At 38.7% G+C, this 13,356-nt stretch overlaps 1 protein-coding gene across 6 annotated transcripts in view; it reads right to left on the reverse strand.

Moving 5' to 3' along the window:
• Nucleotides 1-13,356, reverse strand: part of UTRN (utrophin) — a 492,724-nt gene that overhangs the window by 263,800 nt on the left and 215,568 nt on the right. For all 6 annotated transcript variants that reach the window (XM_040448951.1, XM_040448950.1, XM_040448952.1 and 3 more), the window contains 3 exons: nt 10,100-10,235; nt 7,669-7,818; nt 4,483-4,558 (listed from right to left, as the gene is read on the reverse strand). In XM_040448951.1, the coding sequence (XP_040304885.1) occupies nt 4,483-4,558; nt 7,669-7,818; nt 10,100-10,235 (362 nt within the window). The remainder of the gene's footprint in view (nt 1-4,482; nt 4,559-7,668; nt 7,819-10,099; nt 10,236-13,356) is intronic.

The following is a 13,356-nucleotide window of genomic DNA, read 5'->3' on the forward strand; positions in this document are numbered from 1 at the left end:
TACTAAAAATGCTCTAAAAACACACAAAAAGGGGAAGCTACTGATAGACCATTAATGTTTAAGAATTCTGAAAATAGCACCACTAATAAAAATATTAGAAGCCATAGAGGCACCTGGGTGGCTCAGTCAGTTAAGCATCCGACTTCAGCTCAGGTCATGATCTCACAGTTTGTGGGTTTGAGCCCCACGTTGGGCTCTATGCTTACAGCTCAGAGCATGGAGCCTGCTTCGGATTCTGTGTCTCCCTCTCTCTCTGTCCCTCCTCCACTCATGCTCTGTGTCTCTGTCTCTCAAAAATAAATAAACATTAAAAAAAAAAGCCACAGACTAAGGGACAGGATATCTGCAATGTACACTCTAAACAAGGAATTCGTAACCAAAATGGTTTATTTTGAGAAAGAGTGCATGCATACGCATGCATGCACCATAGGAGCAGGGGAGAAGCAGAGAGAGGAGAGAGAATCCCAAGCAGTGCAGAGCCTCACACAAGGCTCTATCCCACCAACTGTGAGATCATGACCCGAGCCAAAAATCAAGAGTCGGGACTCTTAACCGACTGATCCACCCAGGCACTCCCAAAATAATTTTTTAAACTCCAAAAGTATCAATCAGACAATCTACAAAAGAGGAAGCAAGAAAGAAATAAACATGAAAAAGGCTCAATCACACAGGCAACTGAAAAAAATGCAAACTGAAATGAAATGCCCTATCTCTATCCGTCACAGGTTCACAACATAACGTCTGGGGAGCTCTGGGTGCTCAGAAACCCTTCCAAATTAGGATTATCATAAGTTATTTGCCTTTTCACAGTCATTCCTTCCTGAGTGTAGAGGGGTTTTGCACTCAAGACTACATGCATCACGAGTGGCTCCACAACAAACTAATCGCAGAAGTGGCAATGAGAATCCAGATGTCCTCTCAGATCCAGAAACGAAGGATTTTCAAAAGTGTAAAGCAATGTCACTCTCTAGTTCAATTTGTTTTTGTCTTGGAAAAATTAGTTTATAATATTAATATTTACAAAAATATGCTGTTTTTGCTAACATAATAGATTCATTATTGCTATTTTAGACAAATTAATAAGTAATGCTTCAAACTTCTGGGTTTTTTTAATTAGGTAAATATTTATAAACATAACTCCCACTGAGTTATAAAATATATATATATTTATAAACATAACTCCCACTCCCCATTGAGTGTCTTCAATAATTTTTAAAAGTGTAAAGGAGTCCCGAGAATATAATGCTGAAGTGGCAGTAACATGTAAAACAATGAGAGCCCTCCCGTGGCTGGCGGCAGTGTGAACCAGAACAGGCTGTCTAGACAACATCTAGTGAAGTAGAAGTTGTTCATCTTCTATGACCCAGCAATTCTACCACGACAGACCCTAGAGAATACCTCACGTAACATTCTGCCCAATCCTCACTGTTGCTTTCAAAACACTGAAACAACCTCAATATTCACCCATCGTTTCAAATCACCAAGTACCTCAGAGGGACCTACTACGTGCAAGCACTGTTCTAGATGCTACGAGTGTGGGAGTATGTGCGAGACAAAGGTCCTGCCCTCGGGGGGCCTGCACGCTAGTGGAATAGACAGATGTTGTGAAGTAAAACTAATGCAAGAAGATGGGAGACAGATGGGATGTATTTGAGAAATGGTGGTCAGGGTCAGGAAAGGCCTGAGGTAGCATCTGAGGAAAGAACTGAATGGAGTGTGTGAATCAGGCAGGTATCTGAAAGAAGGACACTGGAAGAAGAAGGAAAGAAGCAGCAGCAAGCACACGAGCCATAAATGGAAATGTTCTCAGCATGTTAGCAATAGCAAGCAGACCAATGTGTTTGAAATAGAACAAACAAAGGGAAAAGTGGTAAGAAATGCGATTAGAAAGGGGGGCAGCAGGCAGATCACACACGGTCTTCTGGACCAGGTAAGACTTTAGCACTCATTTATGGATGACAAAAGATATAACAAGATTATGAGCCACGAGGGACACAATAAAACCTATGTTTGTAAAGCATGACTTAGCTGCTAGCAGAATAGATTATGGAAGAGTGGTAAGGCAAGAAGAGAATCAGGACAGTGAGTTAGGAGATTATTCCTGTAACAGATGAAAGATGAGGGTGTTCAAGACCAGGGAAGTAGTTGGGATGAGACATGGGGATGACACACAGGACCGACAATTTGCTGAATAATTAGATCTTAACTCCAGAGAAAAGTCAAGGGTGACTTCAAGTGTATTGGCCTAAGCACTGGCCGGGCTATCCAAAGTTAAAAAGTGGCTAAAGCCATGGGACCAGTGAGCATACTAAAGGAGAGGGTTCTGAGGACTGCAATGGATCTGTGCATGGAGTACTACATGTCGTTGAAAATGCACTGACCAGAGCTGTATGCATCAAAACGTATGCCAGCAAGAATGGTCCAGTAAAGAAGAGAGAAAGAGGGTAAGTAAAAAGCCAAGAGAAGATGTGATGCAAAGCACAAGGGGAGGACGTGATCTCAGAAAGAAGAGAGAGAAATCCTCCAGGGAAGTGGGAAGCACGCACAGTTTGTGAGCACAGATGTAGAGGAACCTACGTACAGGGATTCTCTCTGATGGGAAAAAGAAGATCTTGTTGGGCAAAACGTATTTCATCTTTTAAAAATGAGAAGAGGTCATGAGTGGAGAGATGGGCAGCCAGGGGAGCTCAGAAGAAAGTGCAGTAGGATTGTCTGTGAGTGCTGAGTACCCACGAGCGTGGTCAGCAAGGGAAGCTGGCATGGATGAACCATGAAAACAACATGCCAAGTGAAAGAAACACAGTCTGATTCCGTTTATGAGAAATACCCAGAATAGACGATCCATGGAGACACAGCGGTTGGTGGTTGCCACTGCCTGGGGGTAGAATGGAATGGGGAGAAACAGCTAAATGAGTAAGAGATTTTACTTTGGAATGATGGAAGTATTTTGGAACCAGACAGAGGTGGTGGTTGCACAATACTGTGAATGTATTCACATGTCAATCCAAATGTCACTGGATTGTTCACATTGAAATGGTTAATTTTATTTTTTGAATATGATAAAAAGAAGAAGAAATGGAGTTAAAAAAAAAAACACCATGTAGGACGAGAGGGACACACTGAAATAAATTTCAGGTCTCATACCTGTTCCAGGGACGAATGTCTTATTAAGAATGAACTGCCCACCTACTGGAAGGTGTACTTCTGCTATTAGCTCTTCTACTAAATGTGTATTAAAATGTTGTATATTAAAACTTTCTCTGTTCCTTTGTCATAAGGACATTTAAAAAGGTAAGATAGCCTATTGCCCTTTCCTAAAATGCATCAAGTCTGTTTCCTGTCCTTATGGGGTTGAGTTTGTATTTGCAAGGCAGCAATACTCAAATGTTAATTCAAGTGTTTTGAATGTAATCAATGGACCGACCAGGCCCCAGGTATTTCTTGTGTAAGGTACTGGGAAATACAAGTAGAACACAACACAAACTGGGCCCTCAACAAGCCTGCGATTTCAAATAAGTTTTCTTAAAAGTCTCACCACTCATACTTTTCCAGAATCCTAAGGAGAAACAGAAGGTGGAGGGGACAGAGGAGAGGAGGGGAGGGGGGAGGAGGGGGAGGAAGAGAAGGAGGATGCGTGAGGCAGGGTGGAGGAATACAAAGGAAGGGAAGAAAGCAGGAAGAGAGAGAGGAGGAAAAGGAGGGGAGGGGAGCGGTGGGGGGAGTGGAAGAAGAGGAGGAAGGGGAGAATCAGCATCACCACCACAGCTGGCACAGAATAAGTGGAAAGTTAGGGTTAATCACACTTGGGGGTTTGCCTGGTGACTCGGCAGAGGCAGAGCAGGGTGAGATGGTTTCAATGAGCCTGCAAGGCAGTGATGAGCAGTGACTGGGGTGACCTCTGTGCAGTAGCCCACCCTCTACTCTGGACAAGGAGAGAAGGAAATAACCAGTGACCAGACTCTTCTTTCTCCAAATCTCAGTGATCAGCACTTGTCAGTGCGTATCTTCACTGGGATGGAGAACTCTTCTAAATCCCCATCTCCCACCTGGTTCCAAGAATATTCAAACTTTCTGTTTCCAGTCCTGATCAGTGTCTAATTATACGACCCCAGAATATGTTAACACAGCAGGTTGTGGCTGATGTCCTGAAAAGACTGCACATCTCCAGAAAACTATTCCTCAATTTCCTCACCTTGTTCTCCCCTGGCCTTCAGCGGCCTCTGTGGAGGCCCAGATCCCACTCCAGTCCCAGGAAATAAGTCTCAGCTACCATGGCAAGGAATGCCTTGCACATGCTGGACAGTGAAATATATCTTGTTTTAAAAAAGACATTCTTTTCAAGTAACTGAAAAGTAGAATAATAAGTCACCACTGCACTGTGTTTTTAAGTAAGTTTTTCTAACTCCCATAGGATGCTTAAAATTATAAAATTTTGTTATGCCTATAAAAATTTTTTTTGTTAAGAAATAAACTGTATCTTACCAGCCATTCTTGTCTGAGACACAGAACTGGGTTCCTGGATGCGTTCCTTCAATGTGGTAGGCACTTCTCTGCATATCTACAGCATCAGGCCAAACAAAGAGAAGAATACTATATAAATAAAGATGATTATATTTTTGAAAGAGGAAGTGTTATTCTAAGTGATAGTTCTGCTGCTTTCTTCCCCCTCAACGCCTGAGCTTCTGTCTCCACCCTCACATCCACTGCAGTCTTGCCAAAGCCCCCACTTTACTGACATTACTGTCAAGAGTACCCTCCAGTCCTTAGCTGTCCTAGTCCTTTGTAACATTTAATGTTGTCCCCTCCCCTCCCTGGAATACTGTTAATATTCTGCAATCCTGACTTTACACCTACCTCTCTGATCGATCTTCTAAGCATCCTTCACCAGCTCATTCTCCTCTGCCCGTCCATCAAATACTGACACTCTATAGGGTAGGTTTTTTTGGTCTTCCTACCCTTGACCCTGGCTTCTCTCCCTGAGTTCTGGTTTCTAATGGTTTCATTTATCATATGGAGTTTTAACAGGCTGACCACTCCAAAAAATGTATCTTCAGTCCAGCTCATTCTGTCAATTGGATACTCAGACGTGTCCAAATCTGAATTCATCACCCATTTCCCTGCCACCCCCTTCCCAAGGTGATCTAATGACTCTAACTGATCTTTCCAGATCAGTTATTCTGATCTGGACACTGGTCTTTGCTCAGAGGAGTTACTTGATATCCTGATATTATCCTAAGGCCAACCATTGCTAGGATCACGCCATCCATCTCTAAAGTGAAGCTAGAGTGATTTTTCAAGATGTGACTTTCTCCTGATTAAAACCCATCCACTGCTCTCAAGGCGATGAAGTGTTCTCAAGATGGAGCTCCAATTCCTTGTTGAGGCATGATGAGGCCTCTAGGATCTGGGTCTGCAAGCATCTCTTATTCTTCTCCTGCTGCACACTGAGCTACTTCCAGGACCCAAATGCACTGTGCTCATTCCCTGTCCCCTGTAGACCCTTCCACTTTTTTGATTCTTCTCCCTGTGATGCTCCTTCTCCCATTCTTCACCTACCCATACTTATTCATTCTTTCTAAATTAGCATGGATATGATCTCCACCAAATCTTCCATGATTACTTCCCAAAGCCAGGTAGGTGCACTATCTTTGTGTCCCCATGGATACCTCTATGTTGTAAGTATTTGACTACTTGTCTCACCAACAATAAGCTCTTTGGGTTAGAAGCAGTGTCATACTCTTTGCTATATTCCTAGTTCTTAAAATGGTGCCTGGCATACACCAAGAGTCCAGTCAAAACTACTGAGTGAATAAATACATGAATGAATGAAATGCCCCAGGTTAGTATTTCCCAAAGTACATTTATTGAAATTCTCTCCACAGTAAGTACTGTCTGACCTTGGACACTCATAATTCACCTAAGTAGAGTAAAATCAACGTGAAGTGATAAAGGAACTTTTGGCTCTATCTAACACAGTGCTCCCAAATTAACCACTGTGTCCCCTTCCACACAGTATCTACTGACATCCTTTGTGTTAAATACATATGTGTGCTCTGATTGAATATGCAAAAGCTGTGCCTGGCATGTTTGACACAGGGCCAACATGTCTGGAGAGTAGTGTAAGGGAGAGAGACGGGAAGATGAAGTCAGAGAGAAAAGAAGAAGCCAGAACATGAGGGGCCTAACAAGTCACAGTAAGAAGCAGCCTTTATTCCGAATGAGATGGAAAACCATCAGTGGGCTTTGCTCAGAGGAGTTACTTGATTGGAATTATGTTTAAACAAATACTTCCCTGTTTTGTTGAGAAGAGACTGGCAAAGGGCAGAGGAGGAAGCAGGGACTCCAGTGAGGAGTCCGTTGTAGTAAGCAAGACAAGAGATGATGGTGGCTTAGAACTAGTTCGTAGCAATGGGGTTAGGGAAAAGCATTCAAATTTATGACATTCTTCAAACCTAAAAAACAAGTTGAAAAAAAAGTACAGGGAATACCCAGCATGCTACCCAACACCTATAATTGTTATAATTTTGCTACATTTGCTTTATCATGTATCTAGCCATCTGGCCGTCCAGGAAACCATCTATCAAATAGATACGTATTTTGAAGGAGAAGCTGATAATGGTGACTCCAAGTTTTGGAGCTTTTAAAATTAAGATGTAACTCATAAGACCGACTCCAAAGATTCTGACCACACAATAATGAGTAATTACCAGTAAATGAGGTGGGAGAAGTACAGTAAAGCACAGGGAGGAGGTGGAGATCAGGAGCTCAATTTTGTATGTCAGTATGAGATACCCATTGGACAGCCAAATGAACATACTGAACAGGTCATTGTACATGGAAGCCTAGAGCATAGAGAGAGGTCAAGGCCAGAGATATACATGTGTGAGTTATCAGTAACAGTGACTCATCAAGGTATAATTCTCAACTAGAGAATTTAGGTCAATAAAGCACCTGCATCATTAGATATAGAATGATGGCTATCATTTTAAGGGGATCCAGAAGGGTAAAATTGACTGATATGGGATCTATCCAAACCAGGGGCAGAGACACATCCATTCAGTGTCTCAGACAGACCTCACACTCTGATATGGTATGTACCAGGGTAAAATAAATAGAATCTATGACTTTATCTGCCTTTAATTTGTTTTAACTGCAAAAAAAGTAATGACATGAGGGGAAAGACCTTAGCTTAGTCATTTCTAGTATATACTAGGCTAGCACATACTCTGCCTGGAGCCCAGTAAATATATGAATAAAAGAATAAATCATTAAAAATAATTAATGGATTGAATAAAATCATTAAAAATAAACCTACATAGGTGAAAAGTCATGTGCAACATCAGGATGTTATTTTAAGGTCTACAATTTACAACTTTATATGGTATTTTATTTTCTAATTCTAATAAACATTCATTATTTGATGTAGTATATACCCCAAAATCCCTAGACCAAAATATCCCATGTAAAATAAAAAGTATTCTCTGAGAATATATGTTTCTGTCCATGACAGATGAAAAAAAACAGTAATTACAAACATTGGTAAGCATTAGTAAAACGTGCCCATGTTTGGGTATGCTTTTTAAAAGCAGAACAGTTATATAATCCCACTTCCTTGACAACAAAATCAATAAACATGAGAAAGGGATCACAGTAATTCTTAGTGCACACCTTATTCCACGTTGAATTTACAGTTCTTAAGCTTTCTGAAATTTTTTGTCTTTCATGTAAGCTCAGACTTTTATCTGAAAGCACTTCCAACTCAGTTCTATTCAGCCATTTGAGTTTTTCAGCTTGGATGTCCATCTCCCGGGTTAAGTCCTAAAGGAGTCAGAAGAGAGTGTCATAAGAAAGTTGTCATACCGAGGAAAGTTCAACTACTGTATCAGAAGTCTCTTTCGGTAATATTCTTAGAAATGTGGATTTCTCAGGGCGCCTGTGTGGCTCAGTCGGTTAAGCGTCCGGCTTCGGCTCAGGTCATGATCTCATGGTCTGTGAGTTCGAGCCCCGCATCGGGCTCTGTGCTGACAGCTCAGAGCCTGGAGCCTGCTTCGGATTCTGTGTCCCCCTCTCTCTCTGCCCCTCCCCCGCTCATGCTCTGCCTCTCTCTGTCTCAGAAATAAACATTAAAAAAAAAAAGAAATGTGGATTTCTAATTTCTTTTATTTTCTTAGAAAATAAACTTATAAAAGCCTGAACTTATATTAACAAACTGTTTGGTTTTTTAAGTTTATTTTGAGAGGGTGGGGGAGGAGCAGAGAGAAGGAGAAAGAGAGAGAGAGAGAGAGAGAGAGAGAGAGAGAGAGAATCCTAAGCAGGCTCCACACTGTCAACGCAGAGTCTGATGCAGGGTTTGAACTCACAAACTGGGAGATCACAACCTGAGCCAAAACTAAGAGTTGGACACTTAACCAACTGAACCACCAGGAGCCTCTGAACTTATATTAACAGACTGTAACTGATATGGGAATGAACACACATTCTCAGGGTGCATTTGTATGCCCTTGTGCTTTGGCCCTCTTTACCCCCATCTCTTAACAGGGTCATATTATATCATATTTACATTGGTAGTTTACATTCTGTTCTTAGATAATGAAGATAATGTCTTTTCTAATCAAACGCCAAAAAAAAAAAAAAAAGAAAGAAAGAAACCACAGGAACACCTTATGCATTCATCTCTACCTTATCTCTACCTAACCTAATATACCATCGCACTCTTTGTGACAGCCCCCAAATTGTTTACAAAGTGAAATGTTCCAAGAAAACTACTGAAATTTTTAGGTAAAACAGGAACAATTTTGTTAGATATTTGTCTAACAAGAAGAAAACTTAGTAATTGTTTGCCACATATCTTTCATTATATTAAAAGCTCCTTTCCCAAAATGCCTCAATCATACTCCTTAAGCAAAATGTTTCATCCAATTAGGGGGCATCCTTTTAGGCATACTTAGATGCATGCACATGTGTGTTTCAACATGCACAATTTCTTTTAAATCTTCTTTTTAATGTTTGTTTATTTTTAAGAGAGAGGGCAAGCGGGAGAAGGGCTGAGAGAGAGGGAGACACAGAATCTGAAGCAGCTCCAGGCTCCAAGCTGTCAGCACAGAGCTGACACGGGGCTTGAACTCATGAACCACGAGAGATCATGACCTGAGCCGAAGTCGGACGTTCACCCGACTGAGCCACCCAGGCACCCCTAACAATTTCTTTTTTTTTTTTAATAAAAATATGAGCACATTAATCTTATTGTTTTGCAACAGTATTTTATTTTTTTATTTTTATTTATTTTTATTTTTTATTTTTCAACGTTTATTTATTTTTGGGACAGAGAGAGACAGAGCTTGAACGGGGGAGGGGCAGAGAGAGAGGGAGACACAGAATCGGAAACAGGCTCCAGGCTCCGAGCCATCAGCCCAGAGCCTGAGGCGGGGCTCGAACTCACGGACCGCGAGATGGTGACCTGAGCTGAAGTCGGACGCTTAACCGACTGCGCCACCCAGGCGCCCCATCAGTATTTTAATTCTTAACACAAAATATATAAAATGTATAGATATAAAAAAGTATGGATATTTGGATACATTTATATATATTCATCTTTACATATTTTTACATATTGCATACATATATAACTATAAAAAATTCTTGTTAGTTGTGGATCAACAAAGGACATTTGATTAATACAATCATGATGAGAAGCCTATATAGTAAGCTGTGATGAGTTGCTCCTCAGTTAGAATTTTCTTAAAAAACTCAGTTTTAAAGATAGTTATCAGTAACTATCTTCTAAATCTAACAGCAAAGAACTATACTTTACAGTATTATTGTATTCCAAAATGTTGAAGTCTGTTTAAAATACCCGGAAAATCTTTGGTCTAATACTGAGACTACATGATCTGTCACTTTTCTATGAGTGAAACCCTACCTCTGCAAGAACAAAATTATAGCTGCTCTTAAAAAAAATTCCTCTAAAGTTCACCACATTTACCACAAAGAACTAAGTTTCTTCCCCTTTTCTTCTTCAGTCATGCAACCTCTTATTTTTAGCATAAATGTTCATGCACCAAAAAGCATTGGCAAATATAGAGACAAATAAACCACTTACTGTTAATTCTTGCAGGTTTTCTTCCAGCTCAGTAGTTGATCTCTTTTGCACAGCACTCTCAGTCTTTGATAACCAACAGATAATATCATCTAGTCTTTTTCTATATTCCATCACCTGCTTACTCACTCCTTTTAGCCTAAAAGAATACATTATTGAAAAACATTGACAAAAATTATCCAATTAGAACAGTATATATTTGCTTTGGATATCCTGACTAAATATACCACACACAAAAATGTTCCTAAAAATTAATATATATTTTTAAATGAGTGTCAATAGTGATATGTACATTGTCCAATACCAAAGATTCTTTGACAGTATGATAATAAACATTTTTCCTTCATTAAACTCAAAAACATTGAAACTAAACATTATCTTCTTTCATCATGAAAAAGTCTACAGAAATTTAATACAAAAGATTTTTTTAAAGCTAGAGACCACTGTACAACATAATGGAGATTTAAAAAAAGAAAGAAAAGTGTCTTTACCCCCCAAAAATAAGAAAAACACATAATTCTCTTTGAGTAGTCCATGGAGATAGAAAGTCATCATTATATGACATAGTATTCACATTAGGTGGCAACTATTACTCTATTCATAGGAAAGAAAGAATAAGAAGGCAAGACACTGAGAATGGAAAGTTTTTACAAGTATTAGGAAAGACAAGAAAAAATGGAAATTTGGTTAGCTTGTTAAAATAAGTATTATATTTGAATATAGCACCAAGTTATAAAAAGAGAGCTAGAAAAAACAAAGCAAAAGTTTTAAAGGATATAAGGAAACAAATAGTCATATGAATATAAAAAAGGAACTGCCTTAATTAGATCTTTTAAATGTTGTAAGAATAACATTTATAAGTATATAAACCATCTGTCAGAAGATGAGAATATGACTAGAACTCATGATGACAAGATTATGTATTTTTCAGAGAGGGTTTGGAAGCTATTTACATCTTGGTGGTGGTATCATTATTTTTATAGTTGTGGCTATTAGCTGCCAGTTTAAAAGTTAAATACAATTTTTTAAATGAATTGCATTTTGTTATCCCTAATAAAAATTTACATTTTTATGGCTATGCCTTTTTCTTTTTAATCACAAAAAAACTAACATATGATACACTATATAAATCTAATCCAATGCTAAATAAGTACTTGCATATTTAACAGAGTCGGTAATATTTGAAAGAGTCTTTTAATGTTTAAAATCTAATGATAATCACTACATAATCACAAGTTTTCATTTTTAAGTTTCCATCAGGAAAGAACACTGCTTCGAAATTAAAGTAAATAAATCAAACAATAGTATTAATTGTTAAAGACTGACAATACCAAGACAGGTAATTTACCCTCTTTATCAAAGAGTAATTAACTTAAATAACAGCTTTATAAACACTCAACTACTATTATAAACCTTGTATTAAAAGAAAAGACTTAGAAAGCAGCAGAATACATATTCTTTTCGAGTACACATGGAACATTCTCCAGAACAGATCACATACTGGGTCACAAATCAGCTCTCAACAGGTACAAAAAGACTGAGACCATACCATGCATATTTTCAGATCACAATGCTATGAAACTTGAATTCAACCACAAGAAAAATTTGGAAGTCCTCAAAGGCATGGAGGTTAAAGAACATCCCACTAAAGAATGAATGGGTTAACCAGAATATTAAAGAATAAAACAATACATGGAAGAAATGAAAATGAAAACATGACAGTCCAAAACCTTTAGGATGCAGGAAAGGCAGTCCTAAGAGGGAAATATATTGCAATTCAGGCCTATCTCAAGAAGCAAGAAAGGTTGCAAATACATGACCTAACCTTACACATAATGGAGCTAAAAAGGAACAGCAAAGAAAGCCTAACGCCAGCAGAAGAAGAGAAATAATAAAGATTAGAGCAAAACTAAATGATATAGAAACAACAACAACAAAAACAAAACAGGAGAACAGATCAACAAAACTAAGAAATGGTTCTGTGAAAGAATTAACAAAAATTGATCAACTCCTTGCCAGATTTCTCAAAAAGAAAAGAGGAAGGACCAAAGAGATAAAATTACAAACAAAAGAGGAAAGATCACAACCAACACCACGGAAATACAAACAATTATCAAAGAATACTATGAAAGATTATATGCCAACAATCTGGGCAATCTGGAAGAAAAAGACAGATTCCTAGAAACCCACAAACAACCAAAACTGAAATAGGAAGAAATAAAAAATTTCAACAGACCCACAGCCAGCAAGAAATTGAATCAGTAATCAAAAACCTCCCAACAAACAGGAGTCCCGGGCCAGATGGCTTCCCAGAGAAATTCTGCCAGACATTTAAAGAAGAGTTAATACCTATTCCCAAACTGTTCCAAAAGATTAAAAAATGAAAGGAAAACTTCCAAGTTCATTCTATGAATCCAGCTTTACCATGATTCCAAAACCAGACAAAGACCCCACTAATAAGAAGAATTACAGGCTGATACCCCTGATGAAGATGGATGGAAAAATTCTCAACAAAACACTAGCAAAATGAATTCAACAACATTAAAAGATTATTATTTACCAGGATCAAGTGTGATTTATTCCTGGGCTGCAAGGGTAGGTCAATATTCCCAATCAATGAACATGATATATCACATTAATAAAAGAAATGATAAGAACCATAGATCCTGTCAATAGATGCAGAAAAAGCATTTGACAAAGTACAACATCCATTCTTGATAGAAAGCCTCAACAAAGTCCAGATACAGGGAACACACCTCAATATCATAAAGGCCATATTTGAAAGACCCATAGCTAATATCATCCTCAATGGCGAAAAACTGAGAGCCTTTCCCCTACCCTCAGGGACAAGACAAGGATGTCCTCTCTCACGTTACTATTTAACATAGTACTGGAAGTCTCAGGCTCAGCAATTAGACCACAGCATCCAAATCAGCAAGGGGGAAGTCAAGCTTTCACTATTTGCAGACAACATGATATTCTATATAGGAAGCCCAAATGACTCCATCAAAAAATCGCTAGAATTCATACATGATGTATTCAGCAAAGTCACAGGATACAAAATCAACATGCAGAAATCTGTTGCATCCCTATACACCAATAACAAAGCAATAGAAAAAGAAATCAAGGAATTGATTCCATTTACAGTTGCACCAAAAACAGTAAGATATCTAGGAGTAAACCTAACTGAAGAGGTAGAAGATCTATACTTGGAAACTATAAAACACGAAAGAAACCAAAGAGGACACAAAGAAATGGAA

The sequence above is a fragment of the Herpailurus yagouaroundi genome, unplaced genomic scaffold (assembly GCF_014898765.1).
Source record: "Herpailurus yagouaroundi ecotype Mexico unplaced genomic scaffold, PumYag 198, whole genome shotgun sequence".
NCBI classification, from domain to species: domain Eukaryota; kingdom Metazoa; phylum Chordata; class Mammalia; order Carnivora; family Felidae; genus Herpailurus; species Herpailurus yagouaroundi.